At 37.2% G+C, this 20,185-nt stretch overlaps 1 protein-coding gene across 1 annotated transcript in view; it reads right to left on the bottom strand.

Annotated features, from left to right (window-relative positions):
* Window positions 1–19,971, bottom strand: part of SLC26A9 (solute carrier family 26 member 9) — a 52,774-nt gene extending 32,803 nt beyond the window's left edge. The window contains exons 1-2 of the mRNA XM_034414397.3: window positions 19,758–19,971; window positions 3,392–3,561 (exon numbers count right to left, since the gene is read on the bottom strand). Coding sequence (XP_034270288.1) covers window positions 3,392–3,516 — 125 coding nt within the window. The 5' untranslated portion in view covers window positions 3,517–3,561; window positions 19,758–19,971. The remainder of the gene's footprint in view (window positions 1–3,391; window positions 3,562–19,757) is intronic.
* Window positions 19,972–20,185: the final 214 nt, after the last annotated feature.

The raw sequence follows: 20,185 nt of genomic DNA, 5'->3' as shown, positions 1-20,185 counted from the left end.
CACCACCCACACAGCACATCATAGAAATGAAAAAAAAAGTCTCTCTCCTATTATTCACAATTATCTTCATATTGTATGTAATGCCCTGAATCCAGGCTTCATCAAACTCCAGAGAAAATAATATCTGGCCTAAGTTTTGAATTGTTTTCAAGTTTTTGCATACCAAAATTTCAAACTAAATCAAAATTTAGCATAATGGTTATATTTAGAATGTTATTGGGAAATTAAACACCAATTATTCTAATAAACTCCTATATTATCAATGCAAGGAAACATAGTACAACATGTTCACTAAATTAGCTAAGAGAACAAAATAGTCCTAAGTGACCTACTTCAGGAATGGAAAAGAAGAAATCAATTGGATAGAACAGCACTTAACTGCCTAGTTCAGTCAATGTTTACGTCTAAGGAAATTCATAATTACTTTAGTACAGCCTTCTTTCCGGGATGTGTTGGACTGAGTCAGAACAGATATAAATTGGTTAAAAGGTTTCTAGAGGCCTTATTTAATCTCACCTTTTAACTAGAAATGCACAAATTTGAACCTAGTAAAGCACATGCTCCAATGCATACAGTGCATTCAGAAAGTATTAAGACCCCCTTCACTTTTGTCAATTTTGTTATGCTGCAGCCTGATTCTACAGTTGTTAAAATTCATTTTTTTTCTCATTAATCTACCCTCAGTATCCCATAATAGCAAAGTAAAAACAGAATTGTATTCATGTCTGTAAATTTATTAAAAAGAACAAAACTGAAATATCACATTGGCATAAGTATGCACTGTAGTTAGAGTTAGCATGCATAGGATTATAGCTTATTCCAGTAATAGCCTACTGCTCTGTTACACTGATTGCACACTGATAAGATCATTACAAAATCCTTTACTGTATAGCATTTAAATTTAAGGTGTAAAGAAACAGTGATATTGCAACAACAACATTAATGACAGCAGTTATAACTCTTAATTCAGTGTAAGTGCTGCATTACTGTAATGGTTATGGTATAAATTAGAATAAGGGAGGAGTGGTGGAGGAAGTCTACTATCTTCTAGAACTAAACTCCACCACTATAAAACAGTAATCTCAATCCAGCTACCTTAAACAATAAATAAGGATTTCAAGATGATTGTTTTCTCTTTCTCTTCAATCTCATCTGTACTCAGAATAGGCTTCTTATTGACTCAGCAGCCCAACAAGGCACATCAGCAAGGCTGATCAGAGTATTACAACTCACAGATAAAATACACACAATGTAAGTCTGTTTGCACCAATGTGATCCTATAGTTAGAAAACTAGGAGCCGTAAATGAGACAGTTTCTGTACTAAACAAATACCAAACTTGTATAGAAACCATTATACACAAAATCACTCCAGCAAAGAATAAATATCAGCAGAAAGCAAAAAAAAAAAAAAAAAAAAGCTGAATAAAAAAAAGTTAATTCTGAAAGCATAAGGAGTTAATCACAGCTAAAGAAGTCCTTCAACCTGAACTAGGTTTCCTGGTTAAACATGAAAGCTGTCAGGCTTTTAATTTTCAATAACTTTGGTAATAAGTGGCAATAATTAAGCTACTGTTGCTTTTGGTTAAGCATTAATATATCTAACATAAGAGGTGTGTTGTACATTTGCTACTGAAAAGGGTTCTTTTCGACTAAGAATCTAAAGTAGCTCTGATCATGTATCTATGAGATCATTCAGAAAGCAATTATTTATTTGGCATAATTCCATCGCTGTCCACTTAAGAGACCATTCAGTCACATTGGGTGCCACCCAAATCTAAAGTCAACATGAGAATTGCTGTGTAGTTTAAAGTAATGCATCCAGTTTACTTAAGTAAAGCTAGTTCGGTTATGCCTTCATTTAACTGACATCTACCAAAGGCATACATCAAATGACATGCATACAAGTCACAACAGTAGAAGCATACTATTCAAATAATACCATAATGAAAATGTTCTTGCTACAGAGTCCGGTTGTTATTTTCATATTTCTTACACTTGAATTATGCTATTATCGATATTCTGCATTAAATTGGGTATGTTCTTTCTTGTTTTCAAAATAAAGTTGAAAACTCAGAGGATAATTAGGCATGCATATGACACCCCCAATATAAAATGTTTTATTACATATGAAGGACAAATGTAAACATTCATTTGTCTATGCTTGATTGTAAAATAGGGATCAAACCAAGTTTCTATTGCCAGGAATTAGGATTGATTGAAAGGATTCCCCCCCCCTTATTTGAAAGGCTGGATGAAGATGGATGGTGGGATAGATGTCACAAAGCACAAAACTGCATGGCTAATTTTGGTGATGGACTGATCAAAACTCACCTTTTGCTCTGACCTCTGTTTTTGCCTAGACTCCTTTCCTTATAGCCTTTCAGACTGTAGGCTTCAGGGCAAAGACAAGAGGTCGTTTATTTTGTTATGTGTACCACACCTCATTTCTTCAGGTGAAGTAGAAATAATACCACACTAAGAAATTGTAATGCAGCTTGGAAATTCTCTTATGTATTTTGACCCACATTTTTTGAAAAAAGCTAAATGTAAAAATGTCCATGCCCTGAACCACAAAGCATTTTTGGAAAAAAAAATAATTTAAAACTTGCTTTGAAATAATAAAGGGCAAGGCTTTTTTTAAAAAAAGAAAATGTTTTTTTTAAAGGCTCCATAGTTTGCACAAATGTCTTTTTGTTCTTCACTATTGCTTACTTTTTAAAAGTATTCCTGTAATGTGTTGGGTGTGCCTGTACATGTCTGTATATGCACATATACATATATATGAAAAATTTCTTAGGAGCTACTAACCAATATTTTTGTTCTTTTCTTTCTTAATAAAAAGCATCATATTTGCTCAATAACAAATAAAGGCAAATGAAAGGTGTGTTGGCACTGAATTAGTACAGGCAGTTCCCTTATCTGCATCCTTTATGACGTTCTGTTGATGAAAGTTGGAAAGTAATTTTGTATTTTCCTCTTCGCATAGTTTGCCTATTCTAATCTTACTTGGCCTTGGCAATGGAAACATATTCTACTTGTCCTTTACTAAACAACATCTTATCAAAAAAGAAGAAACCTGGGACTATTTCCCACATCTTTTCAATGTCTCTAAGATTTGGATAATTGGTACCCCTGATGCCAGGTCCTTTGACTGCAAATTCTGAATGAATTGACTGGGGGAAAAAAATCTGGGATTAAATTTACTGGAAAAGATTCCTGGGATGAAAGTTGGTCTCTTTGCTTTTGGATTGTACAAACAAAAATTAGATATTCAATTTGACAATATCTATTGAAAAAAATCTAGAGGACTAATACATTTACCATCAAGGGCTAGGGTATCCAAAAATCTGGAGAGCATGTGTGTTTTACAATCTATAATATCCCACCTACCTGAAAAGACTCTTTATTTTCTCTCCAAGGGGATAACTTCTACTTTTCCTGTCAAACTCTTCATCAAAGTAGTTGCTAGAATAAGCTGGACGGTTGATGATGTAGCGTGACCGAGTTTCAATCATTTTTGCTTCATGAAATCTTTCACCTCAAAGTGAAATGGAAGTCAACTGGAGAAGGAAGTGAGCATCACCAAAAGAAGGTCTGTTAGCAAAATGAGTTAGCTTTCTTCTCTTACCCTTATCCCCATTAACTTGTGTTTTAGATTTTTCTTTTCTAAGTCCCACCCCTTGCCCTTGCCCTTGCCCTTTCTCCAGAAACCAGGGATTGGGCCTCTCTTGAGACATCACTCCCTTAAGGAAGGCCTCCTGGAATTTAATGGTGTGGGAGGAAGAGCAAGTTCAAAACACACACACATGGCCAAGTGCTGAGTATCACAGTGATGATACTGCTGTGATGACACTGCTCTTCTGTTGTTAATCGTGAGCCAGACCTTCAGTTTTCCTCTACCATGGTTTTATCATGAAGAAAATGGGATTAGTGTCTGCTGTATCTCTTGTTTCACACATGAGCTAGGTGCCCAGAGTTTCTACAGCAGAGCCTTGAGGATTCTGGTTGTATTCAGAGCAGCCATTCCAAGAACTTCAGTGTGTGAGCTTCCATTCAGTAAATATGTTGGAATGAAGGGCAACACAGAAATGCAACAATTTGACCTATTTAAATGATAATAATGCCAATCAATCCAGCTCAACCAGTCCTGTGTCAGTAACAAGGTGTTACCAGTGGCACATAATAAATAAACTCCTTGAGGTATAGGCCTTAATATAAACAAAAGGATCAAAGGAGGGGGAAAGAGCAATTTTGCATAATGATAAGCTGGAGTTGGAGGAGAAAATGTTCAAAAATAGAACAAGGATACAGGTGATTATTTTAGATTTATGCTTAGGTATTTAAGTGTCTTGTAAGTGGGCAAACAATCAGGAAAAGAATTATGAAGTAACTGGAGAAACAGTTCACATAGTTAAATTCATAGGGCATTCTTTTGCTTTACAGATAGACCTCAACTTCGGCATCATTTGATGTTCTGTTGGACTTGAGGGTACTTACAACCTGGATTGGAAGTTTAAATGCTTGCTCCCCCCTCCATGGTCACATGACTAGACTTTGGGTGCTTGGCAATTGGGCCACATTTATTAGACATTGGGTTGGCAATGGAGTCAGTTCAGTCTATGTTGGGTCTACCACACAATTTTTTTTTGTCCTTCCCACCCAAGCAGGAAAGCAACGGTCAGTGTCTGTTTGCCTTTTTCTTTTAGGAATTGTTTCATCTCTCATGAATGAAGACAAATATATGTGCAAGATCCAGTCTGGGTCAATCACTGGGACCAGAGATTTAGTCTTCCGAGCTTCCAAGACAGTTTCATCTTTACCAATTCCTAGGTTTTACTCCATGCTATATCTAATCTGAGTGGAAACCAAATGGGTGGCCACAAAAGGCAGCTATATGGATTGAAAGGAGCAATAAACTTTTAAACAGGCTGGAAAAACACAGCACAAGGAAAGTGCATTGTCGGATTAACCACAAGATAATTAAAATGGCAACTGCTGACCAGTGGATAACATAGGAACCTGGCACCCAGTTGAAATGGTTGCATAGAGTAGTGACCAGAAGTTGGATGGAAGTTATATGTATATTTCTGTAGCCAATCAGAGCTGTCACTAGAGGAGAAGGCGGTGTGCAGGCCATTCACTTGAAAAGGTCTAACATTGCTTAGATGGAAGATGGTAATTTTGAAACAGAAAACAAGCTTCAAGTTTGCAAAATGATGGAAGTAGACGGAGAATGTCATCAAATCATACATTCTTGCACTCAGGCAGTGATGGGCAACCTTTAATGGCAATGGAGCAAGCAGAAAGTTGGATAAACTCTTATTTTAAAGAGGATTATTTTTTTATTGTTAAGATACCATGGTGAAATTCCTTTGTTGTGATAATTCAATACAGGAAGTCTTGCTTAACCAATGCCCTGTTTAGCAACCATTCCCCAATATATAACAAAATAAAAAAAATCACTGAAATACAATTGCCCATGAAATGTCAAGCTTCTGAAAAATGGGTTTTTCAGAATAGTTAATATTCTGAAAAATATTCAGAATAATATTTTAACTAATATTAACTAATGTCAATTTGATGTATAATTTTCAAATATCAGATCTTGATAAAATTTCTTTTGGGGATATCTGTTTTGCAAAACTGGACATTTGGATTTGATTCTGTCCAGTGACTAACTGGAATAAATAATCTGAACATGGGAGATTGTCGGAACTGAGATTCCCTTGACCAGTTTTGGAATGGGGAACTGGGGCTGCTTTCTGTTTTGTCAAACTGAAACCTAAACATATTTAAACCCTTAATGAAAAATAGACTCCATAGGACACAGGGGAAGCTACTTCTCTGAAGAAGCATTATTCACAACTCTCTTCAGCTCAGAACACTTATTTGTCTTTGTATGCAAAACTTTGGGAGCACTCAAATGAAAGAATTCACCTTGTGACCCCTTTCAAAATTATTATTTTTTACTAGCTGCCAAGTATATTGAAGTTTCCAATATCTATTAGAAGTTCATAACAAATGGCCTCCTGCATCCCACCCTGAGACTGCCTAAGGGAAAGAGAGGGTAAGAAAGGGGCAGCAAAGATTGCCAGGGGAAAGGCAAGTTTCTGCCAGAAGTTTCTGAAATGGCCAACTAATCATTGCTGTCACTAAAGGAATTTAGCTCTTTGTTACTCATTTTGTAATTTACACTGAGTGATTTCTCATAAGATGGTAGCGAAGAGATGCCCATAGATTGGGTCCATCTCTCAGAGAATGATGCAACCATCTTGATTCACAAAAATATCTAGAAGAGGTTGCATTTGTAGTGGAATATAATGGACTGCAGAAGAGTACACTGCTATATCAAAGGTGAGCACTACCCAGTAATAATCCTATGTTTGAAAGACAACTCAGGCTGCTGATTTTGAATTATAAACTATGATTTCTTTGAGTTTACCATTTGCCAGATCTGCTTCAGTCCCTAGACATAGATCATGATTTGGTAAAATTCTTGTTGGGAGGATTATTCTCCTTGTATCATTTTTTTTTATAAAACAATGGTATTTTGAAGTGGGTCTTTCTTTTCTGTTCTTTATCTGATCAGATTGTCAAGGTTCAGCCACAGCAATACGTTCAGATCACTTTTTCATCTCTCCCCTCTGCCCCCCAGCCATCTCTTCAGAATTTGTCTAGAGGAACTAGGCTGATAGGCTGAAGCCTGATATATCGAAACTGCTTCCAGCATGAAACTAGCCAAATTCTTCTTGGAGAAAGGTGGAAGAACAAGCTGAGAGAAAGGATAACATTCTTCTCACCATTTCTTGGTGTCACTCATCCCCAGGACACAACTCTGCTTTATGCAGATGACCCATCATTTGTTTTCCATCCTACATTTTCTAGGTCTATGCAGATTGGATTTGATTATGAAAGATAATTTGGAGTTAGTAGGAGTGCAAATTTAACACCTGTCCTAGGATCAAATGGCTTCCCTCCACTGTTGCCATGCAATCCCAGGAAAAGATGTATTTGCTCTAAGTAGTTGCAGTTGTTGGGCCCTAAATTTGCACCCATTGCTTCCAGCACCTTTTTGGAACTGAATTGAAGCACTGCACAATGCTAGTAGTTTTATTCTTTGTCTTTTTACTATTACAATTGCAGCATTCCCAAAGTTTCCAGTAATTGTATGCAAATGGAATTAATCAAATTCCACCCCTGCTCTGATTATCCTCGTGTTTGGTTCTTTGTGTTGTTCACTCAGAACTTAAAATACTCTCTTTCCATTAACTTGCCAACTATCTGAAAGGCTGCAATTGGGTTAGGGGACAATGGTAATCTGATCACAAAATGAAGACAAATCTTGCAATCACTGCATCCAATTTTCTTCAGTATTCCTAATATTTCCAAATATTAATTCCCAATCATTCCTTTCCTGCTTGATTTGCTTTGTGTGCAACAATCTGTAGAACAATGGAGTGCTGAATAAAGGTTGGCAACAACATTTCACAGAGGTTCTAGAATCAGAATAGAGTCTGATGGTCAGCTTGAATAAATAAAAATGTATCTTCAATTTTCTCTGGAGCCTGCCTTGTTTTCTATTTCAAGTTCAGTGTCCTCTGTTGCATGGTTCCTAATCTGTAAAGTTTCAACTTGTGTTTAATTTAGGGAAAGGCCATTGATAAGACCAACTCAAAACCTGACTCTTGGTGATGTTGACATCATTGGCCTGTTTGTTTTAGGGGGAGCTTTAATCATGAGACTTTGTTATCACTCTGCTGCTTGCCTTTCCTCCATTATTTCTGCTTTGTTCTTTGTTGTCAAGAGCATCTGGTATCACTTTGACTGGAAGAAAATACTTTAAATGTTCTATATTTGAACTTGTGTAACACAATAGAATGCTCTATTGGGAGATATAAAATAAGTATAGATGTTTTTAAAGAGTTATGCTGTGCTCACAAAGACAAGGTTCAGTCAAATTCATAAGCTTGATTTAAGCATAAAAATGCACAAAAAATGCTTAGGGGTATATTTTAGTGACACTTTTGGAAAGTAAGAATCTGAAGTATTTTGGGAGAGATGGAATTTCTGGAGTACATTTTGAGTTATGAGAGATCTCTCTTGCTCAAAAATTATACGGGGTGTCCAACTAAATTGTTTTCTATAATCTTCCAATTTTCTCCACCTCTTCTGCCATTTTTTCCCCCTGAGAGAAATAGTTTATGATTGGTGATACTACGGTATCAGGCTTCTGTTCAAAAGTGTCCTAGGAATTTACAGCTTAAATTACGCACACTTATATGAGAAGAAATTGCATTCATTTCAGTAGCATTAGTTTATGTATAAATGGGTGAACAGGCTACTGAAGAATCTAAGGAGTGTACTTTTAGCAAATAAAGATTTAAGTATTAAAATATTACAAAATAAGAATACTGTTTGAAAGGAATGTGGAGTTTTCTATTGCATTTTGTTTCTGATGAACCTGGTCATCTTAAACGAAAACTAGATGCTATAGCCAATGAATAGCAGTCATCCTTGTTTGTTTAGAAAAATAAAATTTAGATCTCATTAAGTAGAAGCAGGCAAGCTGGTTTGCTCCAGATTTTCTAGACAGCTTCCAATAGGTCATGACTAATGGTGCAGATTGTGGGATTGGTTCAAAACATCTGGAATGCTTCAGGTTATCTATTGTTGTAGAGTACACATACTTGTTTATGCTATTATGTCTCTATTAAAATCTTAAAGGATTATCTTGGTAGTTAAGTACACTACAAAAATATAATCTCCATCAGAATATTGGTAGTTGTAAGTACATAAGTATGTAAATATGTAAGTAGTTACTAAATATGATTAGTAACTAGTTTCCTGAAATTTAATATTTAGAATGTTCAGAGCATGTTCAGCCCAGTTTTCAGATGAATTGTGTATGGGAATTGGATTATGAAAATTTGATGTCCTAGCTGCATGGATTATTAAAGTTTCCATCACACATTTGCATTTGATTGTTGTTTTGTTTTCCTGGCTGTATTCCCATTGGGCTAATTATTGGGTAGTTGGCCTATATTCCTCATAAGAGTCATATGTATAGATGTGGTTTGTTTCCTATTTTACTCTGCTCTCTACTACTATAATCATCAGAATTCCAATAGAGGAAGACATATTTTCACAAGAACAGGGTGTTTTTATTTTGTTTTCCTTGTTGCTATTAGAACAAGACTACATGGAAAATGCTCATGGATGTTGAACCTGATTCTAGTGACCTGACTAGATGAATCTTCATGCATCTTAGGATGCAGATTCTGAAGTCAAGGGTTGCTATCTGCAACTGATTTCCTAAAATATAGTATATCTTGTATAATATAGATTTAGCTCTAGGAATGAAAAATGAGCCATTTGAATCCCTGGAAATAAAGAGGAATAATTTGCCATGCACTTACTATCTTAGAGATCCTTGCCCAGCCCTTGCTCATGTTATTCATGAGAAGGTGGAAGACAAAATTGTAAGAGGACATGGCAACTATCAACTTCAACTACCTTGAAGGAAGTTTGGCCACGGAAAATCTTCATTTTATATTGGAGATTGCTAAAATACATACAGGTGGTCTTCAACTCAGAACAGTTGTTATTCAAAGTTATAATGGCTCTGAAAATATGCACTGCTTACGACCACTGATGGATACATATCCATGATCATGTGACTAAAATTCAGACACTTGGCAACCGACTCAAATTTATGATATAAGAAAGCCAGCTTCACTTAACAACTGTATTACTCACTTAACAGCTGCAATGATTCCCTTAACAACTGTGGCAAGAAAGGTTGTAAATGGGGCAAAACTCACTTAACAACCATCTTCCTTAGCAACATAATTTTTGGGCTCAAAATTGTGGCTGTAAGTCGAGGACTACCTGTATTATCTTAATGAAAATGAAATGGGAGCTTCTGTTACCCTGTATTTAGAAGGGGAAATAGAGTTTGTGTTTCACTATAAATGAACCCCTTCTTAAGTAAATAGGATGGTGGAAACTGAGGATTACACAGATCTGAATGCACCATCTAGGACCGTGATGGCGAACCTATGGCACGCGTGCCACAGGTGCCATGTAGAGCCATATTGGTGGGCACGCGAACGTTGCTCTAGGTCAGCTCCAGTGCGCATGCATGCGCTGGCCAGCTGATTTTCGGGCCTTCTGGTCCCACTGGAAGTTGGCAAATGGGCCGTTTCCGGCCTTCAGAGGGCCTCTGGGGGGTTGGGGAAAACTGTTTTCGCTCTCCCCAGGCTCTAGAAAGCCTCTGGAGCCTTGGGAGGGTGAAAAATAGGTCTACCGGGCCCACTGTTCCATCATGTGCCAAAAGTGTGGGGAGAGTGGGGCACATTGAATTATGGGTATCGGCACGCATGTGCATGACCCCCCCACTCTCCCCCTGCTTTTGGCATGCAATGGCAAAAAGGTTTGCCATCACTGATCTAGGACACAGTTTAGTCATGAAGAAATATATGACAGCACATTGTAATACAGTGTATTATTAAAATGGTCTGTATGTTGCAATATTACAGCAGAATTCATGTCACAGGAAGTCAGGTACGTCAGGTACCTTTCATTCAGACCAAATATTGCTCTGGAACGACTAAATCAAGCACATGACAATGGTCTTCACTAAACATGTTTTCAGTTGTCTTTTTATCCTTGATCTCATCCACATAAATATTTCTACTACTAAAGCAGGTAAACACTATGGTTTGGATTGAAATCAGCAATAAAAGTTAGTTGATATAGTTTTGAGCTGGATTATTACTTTATTTTATGCGTGTAATGTATTGTACTAAGCAAGTGAAAATAATTTAGCTTCCTTTTAACTTCTGCAGATGTTAGCAATGGTCTAAAAAAACAAAAACAAAGGAGAGAGTAGGAAAAATCTGAATTAAAAAATACAGAGTTGCATTGCAATTATATAGCATTTTGTTATATTTGGTCATTATATTATATTACATTACTACATTTATTCTGCACACATAAAACATTGTGAGAATAAATTAGCTAATATTGATTCAGAAGAATGTAAGACTGATAACTTTGAAGTGAAAATCAAGACCACAGAACAAATTGAATTGTTTTAATAACTCTAACACTAAGAATGCAAACCTATATTCATAAAGTGACATGAAATGAATCATGAACAGTTTGAAAGGAAAATCTCTGGAGGCAGATAAATAATTTGCATTCTAGATTCTGGGCCTCAGGGGCAAAAACTGGAATCATATGTAAAATAAATTGCCTAATTTTGGAGGGACTTGATAAACATGTATAGAACTGTTTTATTTTTTCTCAAGTTTTTCTCTGTCCCCATCTTGCAATTGCTAATGTTACTGTTGAGCCCTTTGAGATATGACTAATTTTCCTGCCTGATGTGAATTGGTCATATCTTGGAGAAGTTAGTCCTTTTAAGAAGCTTCAGCAACACAACATGGTTGAGTGTAGTAGCTGCCTCCAGTGAAGTGCTAAGTTCCTAGCCAGGCTGGCCATCATAGCTAAAAAAAAATCTAGTATGCAGTACATGCTGCATGTAGTATGAAGATTTATATAATCCCAGAATTAGGGAAAAGCAGAAAGAAATGGAACATGATCTATTTCGGGGTGGGGGTGGGGAGTCATTATGGATTGTTTTTCCTGTAATATATCACATTCTGTTTCTTCCTGCTTTTATCCAAGGGTCTAGGTTTGAATTTAGTAAGGGTTATTTTAACTATTCCTTGCCAGTCTTTGAATTTCAAATCCAAAAACTGAGATAAAGAAACCAACCCATGTCTTCAGACACATGAATATTGGTTGAGAGAAGACAAAAAATATATATTTTAAAATTGGAAGAGGTAAATACAATTTTTGGTGTAGCGAAGGAAAGTATATTATAGAAGTTTTCATGCTTACAGGACAAACCTATTATGCTGATATGTAGAGCTATTGTAAAGACAAAGGTTTCCACTGTTCGGTCATGTCTGACTCTAAGGGCGATGCTCATCTCCTCTTAATTGAGGGAGTCAATGTTGTCCAAAGACATTTCCATGGTCATGTGGCCAGAATGATTATATGCCAAGGTGCATAGAATGCTGTTACATTCTCATCAAAGTGGTACCTATTTATCTATTCACATTTCCATGCTTTTGAACTGCTAGTAGGCAGGAGCTGGAGCAAGTAACAGGAGCTCACCCTGTCGCACTGCACTCAGGTCTTGAACCCAGGCTGTCAGCTCCACCTCCAGATATTTTACTAGATGTTTTAAAATCTAAGCATCTTCAGTTTAATGCAGGCCAATAAAACATAGTTATTCAGCTGATGAGAACTCCTAACATTCATGTACTAATTTATTAGAGCAATACAACTACCTTAAAGTAAAGGTAAAGAGCCTGGTGGCGCAGCAGACTAATAGCCTGTTATTATCATTCAGCTGCCTGCAATTACTGCTAGTTCGAACCTCCCCAGGCTCAAGGTTGACTCAGCCTTCCATCCTTTCTAAGGTAGGTAAATTGAGGACCCAGTTTGTGGGGGCAATAAGCTGACTTTGTATAAATATACAAAAGGATGAAGGCTATTGCTTAACGCATTGTAAGCCGCCCTGAGTCTCCGGAGAAGGCCGGCATATAAATCAAATTTAAAAAAAAAAAAAGTGATTTATATGCAAGAATAGCGTGAATTTTACCCAAAGCAGCAAACGACCATGCTATACCTTCAAACTATTGTTTCATAGTGCCACCTGGAGGCCTTAGTCAACAATGGTGCTAGGTGCTGTACATTAAGAACTGATAAGCCTCATTTTACTTTTGGCCAAAATTGCTTGTTCAATATTCTGAATCCAGTTTTTCTCATTGTAAATGGTAACCTGAATCAGCTACACGACTGTCAAATTTTGGACGCTCTTTTCCTGATAGGTAAATGCAACATATTATATAAAAATTGAGAAATGGAATATTGTCTCCCCCCCCCACCTCTCTCTCTCTCACATACACAGACAATCACAAAATGGCTGGATATTTGTTGCCTGTTAAAAGAACAAGAAGAAAGCCAACAAATTAAAAAGCCAATGTGTAATTTTCTTTGCCTCTGCTTTGTGATGTCAGTATTGAAAATGAGAATGCAAATCCATTTGTGCGTGTTTTATAATTTGACATTTGCGAAATTATCACTGATTCTATTATCTGAATAATCTACCCCTTGTGAACCATTGGTAAGAAAAGCAGAGGTTTTTTTTCTCCCTAAAGAACTACTACATCAACAGTCAGGTACTTTGGCTCATATAATCAGTCTTTTGCTGCCACAAGGAAAGCCCACTGACATCAGCATGCTAGTGCAGAATGGGATATATGACAACAGCCAACTTGCCATGGCCAACTCGCTGCAGGACAGTTTATCACAGGACAATTCAACAAATACAAAAGTTAAATTAATTTCAATGCAACCATAGCCAATAATAATAAAATAAACTCAATCCAGAAACAAGATTTACAATAATTTCGATGAAAACATGGTCACCAGTAATAAAAGTAACTGAATGAAATTATTAATGCAGCATTGAATTGTACTGCAGCGAGTTGTCCTGTGGCAAATTGTCCTGTACCAAGTTGTCCTGTGCTGTAGTGAGTTGTCCTAGACTTTAGTGACATTATTGATTGGGCGGAAAGATGACTTTAAGTTTGATTTCAATTCCAGTTGAATTGGTTGTTTTCTTTTTCAGACTCTTTCTCCTCTGTTTCCAGAATGATAAAAATGGAGGCATCTAATGTTTTGGGGGAGCCTGAGACTTACTGAGTGGAGGAATGAAGCGAAAGGAGCAGGACCATGGGTGGGATCCAGAAGGCAGCATTAAAAGAATCTAAAATTGTGATTTAAAATAGCAGCAACCATTATTTATACACACTATGCATACACCATACACACACACTCAGCAGCAAGTATAATAGATGTTTGAAAGGAGATGTATTTTGATGTCTTTTTTCATTTTCCTTTCTGTTCACTGTTCTAAAATGCTCTTAAATTCATTTCCCCAAAGTAGGATGTCAGCATAAAGCTCTCTGGTTCTCACCAGCCCTCTTGAGCCTCCACTAGTTAAGCCAAATGTCAATGTTTTTCTTTGCTTACATTAAATATTTGGAGCATTTATAGATGATTTTTTACAGGCAGATGGTCTTTTAAAGTGCAAAAAAATAAAATAGCCAGGAGTCATTCATAGGTTCACGCTTTCACACTTGCTGAGCCTGTGCCAATGTTTGATGTACCACTTCACATGAGTTTCAAGTCAAACTAACGACGGGCTTGGCAGCCAGAATGAGGATTCCAGACACCTGGCAACTACTAATACACACACACACACACACACACACCTGGAGCAATTGAATTAAAATGGATGTGCACATTTTCTTCTTCCATCTTGAGTCCATGGGCAGGAAATGAAGTTCAGCAAATAGACAAAGGCATAATGCATAAAACCAGGACATATTTTGCCAGAGTAAAAATAAATTAAATTTTAGACCAGTCAAATTATTTTGTCCCCAGAGGCGGGAAACTATGATTTGCTTCCTGGCAATAAAAATACAATTAACTGGATGCCCTCCAGCTGTTGGACTACAACTTCCATGACCACTTAGTATTGAACACGATACCTGAGTTTAGTTAGCCCCAAGTATCTGGAAGTGTATATGACGTTCCATAACACAAAAGAAAAAAAAAAGAAAAAAAAAAAAGAAGGGAGTAGATAAACCAGGATATTTGTTCCACCAGATGAAATTGTTCATCTGTTCTTTTCTGAGGAAGAATATCTTTAAAAACTTGATGGGCTCAATTTTTTTTTTTTTTTGCACACTTTTGTCTCCATGTCTTCTTTTTCCTTCTATATTGTTGTATCTTCTCTTCTTTTCACTTCAAGTTTAGTTAAACAGTTCATGTTAAGTTGTTTGAAATCTGGATCAGCACTGGACAACATGGTCTTGATCTAGATAAAATCCAAGTCCTTTGACATTTATAGTTCCATTTATATCAGTGTTTTTCTAACTTGTCAACTTAAAGATGTCAGCTCCCAGAATTTTCTAGCCAGCAGGCTAGCTGGAAAGTTCTAGGATTTGAAGTCTATGCATTTGCCAAGTTAGAAAAACAATGATTTAGATGATATCTTCCTTGGGGACATGAAGCTTTCTTTTTAAAATCCAATATGTTGGGACTGAAGCAAAATAAAGAATATGAACAAAGACGTGCTGGGGCCAAAGGATGTGGCAGAGATAGACGGGGATGAAAAGAAAGAAAAATAAGAAGCATAGTGTGAAAGAAAGGAAGATATAGAAGCAAGCAGAAGAATCCATTGATCAATCTACTTTCAGAGGTGTTCATTGCGGGAGCAAATAATGAAAGCAACATTGCATTTTTGATGCAAGCGCTGCTCATTCTCAGAATGCTATTGTTGTATGTCTTTGAGTGAAGGATGCAGACTATTAATCTCCGGAATTACCCAGAGAAGATAGCCATGGCTTGCTGTAAATATGCTTCTGGCTACATTCTTTGCACTCTTGTATAGACATGACCTGCATCCTGCTTTCTTGCAATCAAAGATTGGCGACTAATGCAATTGGGAAAGGATTGATCTACATCTCTGAAATCTTATGACTGGTCACTTTATGATGTGCCAATGGGTCTTGGCTTGCAGAAGTCATAGGTTGGTTAAAAGATGAGACATACTTCTCTCCCCACTTCTTTCAGACAGACAGAGAAAATCCCTTTTAGAGCACAAACATTATTTGCAACCAAAAGATTCCCATTGGTTTTTTTCTTGTGGAGTATATAGGACTACAAGCTTAAATGAAGGAGGCAAAATAGACAGTTTTTCCTGAACTTGTTATTACCCCTTACTAAATAGAACATAGAACAATATGGTTGAAGGGGCCTTGGAGGTCTTCCACTAAAGCCTCCTGCCTGTAGAAGGAGACTATTCTGGAGAAATGGCTGTCCAGTCTCTTCTTGAAAACCTTCAATGATGGAGCACCCAGAACTTCTGAAGGCAAGCCATCCCACTGATTAATTGTTCTCACTGCCAGGAAATTTGTCCTTAGTTCTAGGTTGGTTCTCTCTTTAATGATATACCACTTGTTATTTCTTGTCCTGTTGTCAAATGCTTTGGAGCATAAGTTGAGTCCCTCTTCTCTGTGATAGTCCTCAAGTACTGGGAGATTACTATCATATCACATATCATCTCTAGTCCTTCTCTTTGTTGGACTAGACATACCTAGTTCCCTCAATCATTCATCATATAGTTTAGGTTCCAGACCCCTTATCATTTTTGTTGCTCTTCTCTACTCTCTTTCTAGAATAGAATAGAATAGAATAGAATAGAATAGAATAGAATAGAATAGAATAGAATAGAATAGAATAGAATTCAATTCAATTCAATTCAATTCAATTCAATTCAATTCTTTATTGGCCAAGTGTGATTGGACACACAAGGAATTTGTCTTGGTGCATACGCTCTCAGTGTACATAAAAGAAAAGATACATTCATCAAGAATCATAAAGTACAACACTTAATGATAGTCATAGGGAACAGATAAGCAATTCCAGCATCTCAACTTATTTTTTGTATCATGGTGATCAGAATTGTATGCAGTATTCCAAGTGTGGTCTCACCAGTACAGCATAAAGCAGTACTATCAGTTCACATGATCTTGAAATTATCCCTCTGTTGATGTAGCCTAGGACTTTTTTGGCAGCTGCAGCACATTGCTGGCTCATACTTAAGTGGTGGTCTACCAGGACACCTACATCTCTCTCACAGTTGCTACTATTGAGCCAGGTACCACCTATTCCATATCTGCATTTGGTTTTTCTTGCCTAAGTGTAGGACCTTAGTTTTCTCACCACTGAATTATATTTTGTTGACTAGGGCCTGGTATTCAACTCTATCAAGGTGTTTCTGAATCTTGAGTCTATCATTTGAAGTGTTAGTTATTCCCCCTAGCTTGGTGTTATCTGCAAATTTGATGAGTTCCCTTTCTATCCCCTCATCTAGAACATTGATGAAGATGTTGAAAAGCATTGAGCCTAAGACAGAACCTTGAGGGTACCCCGTTGCACACTTCCCTCAATGTAGATGTAATTCCATTGAGGACCACCAGTTGGCCAGCCATATGTTTTATTTGCTATAAATACTGTTAGTACCCCTTTGAAAAATGAATGCCCAATGTAAAGTATTATAACATTAGAAAGTTTGCAGACTGTAGTATTCAACAAAAACCTGAGAACACTTTCAGCCAGGTGCCTGTAGAAAGCTCTCTAAGGCACACCCTCTTTACCTCCCCAAGTTCTGTTAGAGAACCAGGCACTGAAAAGAACAAATATTTTCATATCACCTTCATTGTTCCTCCAGAAGCGAAGGCTTCTGAAAGTAGGAAAGCTTTCCCTTTGGGAACTGATCCCTGAGGCAGCTTCTCAACTTCCAGGACTCTCTGGAAGTGTTGGGACTATAAACCCCAGAATCTCTAGCATCACACTTCATTTTCTAAGAGCATCTCTCTATTCCGTGAAAAACTTATTAAGCATTTAGGCAATACATTTGAATGTGCCTTGCTAGGCATAAATTCTAATAGTATCACTCAGTGTAAATGCTTTCTTTAATTAATTAAAAGGTTTAAAATATTTATCTTTCTAGCAATTGTAAGCTACAAGTATTTTAATGTTTGTTTAAAATATGAAGTAGCACATGGTCTACATGTTGTGCACAAAACATAAAAGTAAATTCTGAGATTAATGGAATTTACTTTTGTATGTAAGTATGAGAGTGAATCTTAAACAGTTATTATGGCCTTTCTTTTTCTACTTTCTGTAAACTTTTAAGTTAGTTTAACATAATTTTTCAATTAGTTTAGTAGAACCTGTTCTTGAGGCTCAATTAATTTAGTATAACCTGTTCTCAAGGCTCAGTTTAATTTAGTGGAGCCTGTTTTTCCAAATAGGAAAAAAGAATATACTGTCTTAAAGTATATATTATTAGTGATTTAAATTGTAAAATGTAACTGCTTTAGTCTGGCTTCAGATTATGTTTATTTAAACCCTTCTCTTTACATGATTAATGGTCCCCTGGTGATGTCACAGCACAAATCTGATTTCTGCTTATCAGATCCAGAATTGTAAGTTGAAAAGTTGTGATCTGGACAGCTGTTTCAATAACAGTCATCCAAATCCATCAGAGAATATTAGCTCAGGATAAATCAAATTAAAATGTATATACACTGGATAGTGTTTGTGGTGTACATCTCATAGTTTGTGCAAAGGTTATATTTTTCTGACATTTTTTATACATGGGCAAAGGTGTGTGTGTGTGACAGAGAGGGAGGGAGGGAGGGAGAGGGAGAGGGAGAGGGAGGGAGAGAGAGAGAGAGAGAGAGAGAGAGAGAGAGAGAGAGAGAGAGAGAGAATAAATGTGGGGAGGATTAAATCCTCTCCTTTCTCCTGCACCAGAATCCCAGATTGGAGCACAGGTGCCATTTTCAAATGCTTCCATAGACAGGGAAGTATTCAGAGTCTCTCTCTTCCATCTCTCTCTGTTCTTGCAGTAGCTATAGTTGTTCAAAGGAAGGTTCAGGAGAACAAAAAAAAAATGGGATTCAGTTTCTTTTTCTGTGTTTCTAGGTTCAAGCGAACACAAATAATTGGATACAGGTTATCTCTCTCTGTGTGTGTGTGTGTGTGTGTGTGTGTGTGTTTATAGATCTCATGTTAGTGATATGTATCCTTTCCTTGCTCTGAAACAATGTGAGTGATTTTGTGAAGACTGGCCTAGAAACCCAGGGAAAGAGGGCATAACCACACCTGATTCCTCTCTGGTAACATCTTTTGCATGTCTGGAGCCCAGAAACTGATCTCTTTCTTTCAAATGTCAAATTTTTGACTCTTGGATAGAAGCAAATAAGACAATAGCATTCTGACTTTTAAAATGTCAATCTGGCACAAATTACCACCACAGCACTGTTTTTCATTACTTTTCATTACTCTTCTTGAGCTAGGTGGAAATTTGTGTCCTTTTTTTTCCACAAGAAAAAATGAAACATAGCTACCTTTTATCTTCCTTATTTAGTGCTTACTAGGTATGTTGAATTATAATTGTCATTCATCATCACTCAGTATACTGAGCTTGCTGGCTGCTCCAGATGGGAACTGTAGTGCAACGTTTTGAAGGATAGCAGGAAAACTGTCTGACCTGATCATCATCCTTCTTTTGTTCATATATCTTTCACTGTATGCCATTGCTTCTTTTTTCTTGCATAATTTTCTGACAATCTCCTCTCTTCAGTATTTAGTCTGTAAGTTCTTTGGACCTGCTCTTTGAATTGCTGGGTACTAAAATCTAATTAAAAAGATTCACTGGCTGAAGTTTGAAATCTCCACTGACTGGAGGGTATACTGCATAATTCTGGACTATTGACTCCGTTATCCAGCAATTTTTTTTTTCATAAACTCAGTGCAAATTTGTCTGAACATGGAGCGCTAAGGCTTTGATACTATTTATAATAATGATTTCACATACATCCTGCCATATTTTCCTTCATAAATCATTACCAACTAATTCCTTGGTAAATTTGCTTTGCACAAAAAGAAGAAAAAAATTTTTTTTTAAAAAAAAGAGGCACCTTAGGTCTTATAATATTGAAATTCACACCCAATGGTTTGGCAAGCAACTCTCCCTCTCCTCCCTCCCTATGCCCAAACTGAACAAAGAATCCAATTGTGTTGGAGCAGGGCTTACCTTCGCTCAGGAGGAGAGCCGCAATGGGCTGATCCTGGCAGGTGAGTGAGCTGCACAAAGTGACAGGAGGCAGAGAGCTGCCTGCTCCAAGGAGTTGCAACTGAGAAGCTCTGGGCTTCAAAAGCCCTGCGAGTCATTTATAACTCACCTCAGTCAAGGGGACAGAGGGCAGAGCTTAGAGTCTGATTGGCTTGCTAGCAAGGCAGTTGCTAACAGCTCTATCCAGGCAAAGCCCAGGGGATAGGAAAAGGAGATAAGAAGGCACTAGAAGGACAGCTCCCTCCACCCCCCAATTTCTCTATATGTCTCCCCTCCCTTTAGAATCAGGTTGTTTGATCCCTTTGACCTAGGTGGCCACTCTTAGACAATACATTACATTCAGAGTCCAGTGGGCTCTCCCCCCCAACCCCCAACCATCACTCTGTTTC

This window comes from Pantherophis guttatus, chromosome 3 (assembly GCF_059756535.1).
Source record: "Pantherophis guttatus breed Tessera chromosome 3, ASM5975653v1, whole genome shotgun sequence".
Lineage (NCBI taxonomy): Eukaryota > Metazoa > Chordata > Lepidosauria > Squamata > Colubridae > Pantherophis > Pantherophis guttatus.
The sequence above is the reverse complement of the archived record's forward strand: the minus strand, read 5'-3'. Positions and strand labels throughout refer to the sequence as shown.